We start from the raw sequence: 6,387 nt of genomic DNA on the forward strand, positions 1-6,387 counted from the left end.
CCAGGCTGGTCTCAAACTCCTGAGCTCAGGTAATCCACCCGCCTCGGACTCCCAAAGTGCTGGGATTACAGGGGTGAACTACTGCGCCCGATCCAAGTTCTTTACAATGTTGTAAAATACCTTCTGCCACCTGGTCCCTACTGTTCTGCCCAAATGTCACCTTGGTGAGACATTCCTTGGGAAGCCACTGTATTTCTCCATCCCCCAACCCAAAACTCGAGGCCCCTCGTTTACGGTGTTGTCACTTTGGAAACCCATGCATCACACTCAGGTGCGCTCCCCAAGGACAGTGGGTTTTGAATGTTGTCCCTGATGAACCTAGAGCAGGGTATGACAAACTGTAACATTTGTTGAATGAACAAAGGCACGCCTCAGAAACAGCTCAAAGCCATTCTGACCTGGATCTGGGGTCCCAAGTGAGAGAATTATGCTAAGAATGCCATTCTGGGCCAAAATGACTTTTGACATATTGTGATTTCTGTTGTATCTCCCCAAACTTCATTTATTTGCCTACTATGTTTATAATCTGGCCATACCTATATGCCACATAAATTATTTATTTAATGTTTTTCTTTAAATTGACTCAGTTTTTAATTTTTTAGCCTTGTCCTAGATGATAATATCCATGAAATCATGAGTTTGGGGTGCTGGTGACAGTTTTTCCTATACAATGTTAAATTAAATCTAGAATTGTTTTTCTACCTTTTTTCTATGTACCACCTAGAACAGTGCCCACCATATAGGAGGTGGTCAATACATACATGCTTTGGGAGGCCAATGCAGGAGGATCTCTTGAGCCCAGGCGTTTGAGGCCAGGCTGGACAACATAGTGAGACTTTGTCTCTACAAAAATTTTAAAAATTAGCTGGGTATGGTGGCTCATGCCTGTAATCCAGCTGCTCAGGAGGCTGAGGTGGGAGGATCGCTTGAGCCTGGGAGATCAAGGCTGCAGTGAGCTGTGATCACACCACTGAACTGTAAGCCTGGGCAACAGAATGATACCCTGACTCAAAAAAATAAATACATGCAAATGAATGAATAGGAGATACAGATAAAGTTCCAGCAAGAACTCCCTTCCACTTCCTGATCCCAACCAGGGGTATGGCCTCCGGTGGGGCCAGCTGGACCAGGAAAGCGAAAGCTGTCTTTGGTGGAAGGTGCCAGGGCACAGGCTGCCTCGAGAGGACCCCTGGGCATTGGCAGGTGTGGTGCCTGAGTGAGAGTGGCACAAGAAAAGGGCTTCCTTACCCATGTACAGATGGTCCTCGTTGGGGTCATCCAGGACCTTGGCACAGACACATGGAACAGGCAGGAGACCGACAGCGGGGGAGAAAAAGAGAGAACAGATATGAGCAGGGAGGAGGAGCATCCGTGTGGCTGCGTCTGCCAACAGGAGGGCTGCACCTGGCAGTGTGTTTCCCAGTTAAGATGGAGGGCATAGGGAAAACCCCCAGAGTGTAAGATCCTAATGGCTATTCGGAAAATAAATGCCTCTGTCTGATCCTCAAGGATATGAACACTCAGAAAGGAGGTTGCAAAAGGGAGGGGCCAAAATACCCCACCAGTAATATCTCATGCTTGAGTAAGAGTCCAGCCCGTCTCTGGCCGGGCGTGGTGACTCACGCCTGAAATCCCAGCACTTTGGAAGGCCGAGGTGGGCGGATCACCTGAGGTCAGGAGTTCGATACCAGCCTGACCAACATGGAGAAACCTCATCTCTACTAAAAATACAAAATTAGCTGGGCGTGGTGGCGCATGCCTGTAATCCAGCTACTCAGGAGGCTGAGGCAGGAGAATCGCTTGAACCCGGGAGGTGGAGGTTGCAGTGAGCCGAGATTGCGCCATTACACTCCAGCCTGGGCAACAGAGCAAGACTCTGTCTCAAAAGAAAAACAAAAAAAAACCAGGAATCCAACCCATCTCCTAGGAGACAGCAGTGTTCAGGTTGAAAATTCAAATCCTAACTGGGCTCAAGTGACTCCATGAAGCCTCCCCATTGCCCCTACCCCCACAGGAAATGATGTCTCCCTGCTCAGAACAGCCATAGCACTTTCTCTCTCTCCAAAAGACAGGCAGCAGGCTACATTCACCTTGGTTTCCTCAGTGGCGTCCTGTACGGGGCACAGCATACAGAAGGTGCCCAGGGAACATCTGATGAATGAACCAACAGATGGGCTGGCAGAGTCTTGTTGGGTGAAAAGGCCAAATGCCATAGGGCAGCGGAGAGAAAAGACACCCTGCCAGGACCAGGGCCCTTCGCTAACCAAATGCCCTTGGGCTTCCTCGAAAACGGCCAACTCCAGCACCAGTGAGTCGAGATTGTGACACTCGGTGTGACTGGTGGTGATGGCCTGCAACTGCCATCTCTCTCCTTTGGGAAGAAACAAATGCAGCTTCCCTGGCTAGATTAGTCCCCCTGATTCTTCCCCCATCACATCCGCTTTCTCCAGCCACCCAAGATCAATAACACAACAGGTCCCAGGAAACGGAGGCACCCTCAGCAGAGCCTGGGCACGCAGGCTGAAGCCCTGAGCCATGCCCTGTGGGGAAGGCACACCCAGGACCTTGTCCACCTAGAGTTCTGCACCCGATGAGTCCCAGGCAAGGTGGTAGCTAGCCCTCACATCTCCTGAAGGCACTGTGTGCTGCCCCAAACGGAGGCTTCCAGCCCTTTCCACATGCAGCTCTCTGCCCTGCAATGCCTTTCCGTGACTTCTCATCCAGGGAACCACCACGGCCATCTCAAACATCACTTCCTCTAAGAGGCCTGTCCCAGCTTCTCCCAGTGAGCTGGCTGCTCCGCCCTGTACTCCCATGGCACTCTGAACATCCAGCACAGTGACAAATCCTGTCATCTAGACCAGAGGTGCTCCAAACATGATCTGGAGACTTCTGCAGATCCCCAAGATGCTTTCAGGGAGTTTACAAGGTTCACTATTTTCACCTTAAAACGAAGACAATATTTGCCTTTTTGACTCTCATTCTCCACTAGTCTACAGGGTTTTCCAGAAACCTGATGATATGTGATGTCACAACACATTGAAAGCAAAAGCAGATATGAGAATCCAAATGTCTCCTATCAAGCCAAACAGTAACCCAAAAAAAGGCAAAAATGAAAAATGAAGCCACTCTTCTACTTTTTATTTTTCATAAAAATGTTTTACTTGGCCAGGTGTGGTGGCTCATGCCTATAATCCCAGCACTTTGGGAGGCCGAGGCAGGCGGATCATGAGTTCTAGAGAAAGAGAGCATCCTGGCTAACATGGTGAAACCCCATCTCTACTAAAAATACAAAAAAAATTAGCCAGGCGTGGTGGCACGCACCTGCAGTCCCAGCTACTTGGGAGGCTGACACAGGAGAATCGCTTGAACCCAGGAGGCAGAGGTTGCAGTGAGATGAGATTGTGCCACTGCATTCCAGCCTAGGCAACAGAGCGAGGCTCCATCTCAAAAAAAAATGTATTACTCCTGTTAACACATAATAAGCGTATTGTTCTCTTTTTGTTTCTTTTCTTTTTTAGAAACAGGGTCTCACTCTGTCTCCCAGGCTGGAGTGCAGTGGCGCAATCATGGCTCACTGCAGCCTCGAACTCCTGGGCTGGTGATTCTCTCACCTCGGCCTTCAGAATAGCTGGGACCAAAGGCGTACACCACCATACCCGGCTAATTTTTTTAACTTTTTGTAGAGATGAGGTTTCGCCATGTTGCTCAGGCTGGTCTCAAACTGCTGGCCTCAGGCGATCCTCCCACCTCAGCCTCCCAAAGTGCTGGAATTATAGGCATGAGCCATCGTGCCCAGCCTGTTGTTTTTAAATAATTAATAGTTTAAATTTTCTCAGTTTTAAATTATAATGTGGTAGATATTACTAAATATAACTCATATACTTTTGAGTCTTCAAAAAAATTGTTTTATTTTTGAGACAGAGTTTCACTCTTGTCATCCAGGCTGGGGTGCAGTGGCACGATCTCAGCTCGCTGCAACCTCTGCCTCCCAGGTTCAAGCAATTCTCCTGCCTCAGCCTCCCAAAATGGCTGGGATTACAGGCATCCGCCACCACACCCAGCTAATTTTTTTGTATTTTTAATTGCTGAGACCAAAAAGTATGAGAACTGCTGATCTAGAGCAGGGACTGGCAAACTACGGCATGTGGGCTGAATTCAGCCCTCTGCCTGGTTTGTTTGTTTGTTTGTTTGTTTTGTATTTTTAGCAGAGATGGGGTTTCACCATATTGGCCAGGCTGGTCTCAAACTCCTGATCTCAAGTGATCTGCCCACCTTGGCCTCCCAGAGTGCTGTGATTACAAGCATGAGCCACTGCGCCTGGACTTGTTTTTGTAAATAAAGTTTTACTGGAACACAGTCATGCCATGTGTTTCCATCATGTGTGTGGCTGCTTTTGCGCTACAACTACCCATATGTGTAAGTAGAACGAGAACCAGCTTCAAAGAGACAGAAATGGGTGAAGGGATCCCTCTGAGCCTCAATTCCTTTGTCCGTAAAATGAGAGCAATAAATATCTGACACAAAAACAAAGCAGGCAAAAGACAGAAGGGAAAAAATAGTTAATGTGAGTAATAAATCGTCTTAGGGAGCAGTAAATACAACTCAGGCCTGCAGTGAGCGGTCTGGTGTGACTTGGCTCTCCCTGGAAACCAGCAGCGGGGTGTCTGGGTATTACAAAGCCAGGGCCTCCCGCCCTCCTCGGCGCCTCCACCCTTACCTCCACCAGCTTCACCACATTGGGGTGGTCCAGCTTCTTGAGGATGGCGATTTCCTGGTACACCTGCTCAATGGGGCCCCTGGGCTGGATGCAGCCTCCAGGAGCTGGCCGGGTGCCTCGGGGTGGGGGGCGGCCTGAAGGAAACAAAAGCAGACCCAGGGTCAGGGCAAAGAGACTTTCCTCCGCAGAGGGCAGCTGCAGGTGGGATGCCAAAAGGGGGAGGGTCTCCGCAGGGCTGGAGGGGCTGCTGCCACCAGGGGCTTTAACTAGCCTTCTCCTCCTTTGTCTCCTCTGCCGCTGGAAGTGAGTGAGGGCAGAGCCCTCGGCCGTCCTGTGAATTCCCTCCTTCCTGTCACATCCCCATTCCGTGCCCCAGTCCACAGTGAAAGGCAGGAGTGCTGAGGCAACTGCAGTCTAGCTCAGCAATCTCAACACCCAGGGTGCATCAATCACTTCCCCTCTCTGGGCTCAGTTTTTATAGTCCACAAAATGGACATAAACATTAACTCTTACTCCTTAACTCATAGCACAGATGGCCGGCTGGGCGCTGTGGCTCACGCCTGAAATCCCAGCACTTTGGAAGGCTGAGGTGGGGGGATGGCTTGAGCCCAGGAGTTCAAGACCAGCCTGGGCAACAAGGAGAAACCCCAACTCTACAAAAATCACAAAAAATTGGCCAGGTATAGTGGCACGTGCCTGTGGTCGCAGCTACTCAAGAGGCTGGGGTGGGAGGATCACCTGAGCCCAGGAAGGTCAAGCCTATAGTGAGCTGTGATCATGCCACTGCACTCAGCTTGGGTGACAGACTGAGACCCTATCTAACAAAAAAAAAAAAAACTGAAATAGCACAGACGTAAAATGAAGCCAGGGAGAAGAAAAGAAGCAAGCATCAGGAGAGAAAAACAAAAGGCTATACAGAAGGGAGAGGCACTCAGGCCAGTGCTTGATCCTGCAGTAAATAATAGGCAGTCACAAGGATGTACAGGCCCACAGTGAAAACCCTCACGATGGCACACATCCCATGTACGTAAGGCTCTAAGTGTGACTAACAGAATAGAACAGGGATGTGATCGGCCTTGGAAAAGGAAAGGCAAAAGTACAGGTGTCAGAGGGAGGATGTGAAAGGAGGAAAGCTGAGTTCAAAGGAAAAGGGAGGGCGTGGGGAGATGGGAGACACTCGCCATACAGCTGGAAAGAGGGGGAAGTGGTGGGTGTGTGTCCACAGAGGAGCGGACCATCAGGACAGCGTTCCACTGCCTGCTGGGGAAAGGGAGGTGCTATGGTCAGGATGTTTGTGCTCCTCCAAAATTCATATGTCAAAACCTAATCCCCAGTGTGATGGTATTAGGAGACGGGACCTCTGGGGAGGAGAGTAGGTCACGAGGGTAGAGCTCTCATGAATGAGATTAGTGCTGTTATAAAAGAGACCCCAGGCTGGGTGCAGTGGCTCAGGCCTGGAATCCCAGCACTCTGGGAGGCCGAGGCGGGCGGATCATGAGGTCAGGAGATCGAGACCATCCTGGCCAACATGGTGAAACTCCGTCTCTACTAAAAATACAAAAATTATCCAGGCGTGGTGGTGCCCGCCTGTAGTCCCAGCTACTTGGGAGGCTGAGGCAGGAGAACCACTTGAACCCAGGAGGCGGAGGTTGCAGTGAGCCGAGATT

At 50.1% G+C, this 6,387-nt stretch overlaps 1 protein-coding gene across 5 annotated transcripts in view; it reads right to left on the reverse strand.

Moving 5' to 3' along the window:
- CAMKK2 (calcium/calmodulin-dependent protein kinase kinase 2, beta) overlaps positions 1–6,387 on the reverse strand; it is an 81,396-nt gene that overhangs the window by 22,962 nt on the left and 52,047 nt on the right. For all 5 annotated transcript variants that reach the window (XM_011964441.1, XM_011964439.1, XM_011964440.1 and 2 more), the window contains exons 6-7: positions 4,721–4,854; positions 1,249–1,285 (exon numbers count right to left, since the gene is read on the reverse strand). In XM_011964441.1, the coding sequence (XP_011819831.1) occupies positions 1,249–1,285; positions 4,721–4,854 (171 nt within the window). The remainder of the gene's footprint in view (positions 1–1,248; positions 1,286–4,720; positions 4,855–6,387) is intronic.

The sequence above is a fragment of the Mandrillus leucophaeus genome, unplaced genomic scaffold, assembly GCF_000951045.1.
Source record: "Mandrillus leucophaeus isolate KB7577 unplaced genomic scaffold, Mleu.le_1.0 Scaffold7, whole genome shotgun sequence".
NCBI classification, from domain to species: Eukaryota; Metazoa; Chordata; class Mammalia; order Primates; family Cercopithecidae; genus Mandrillus; species Mandrillus leucophaeus.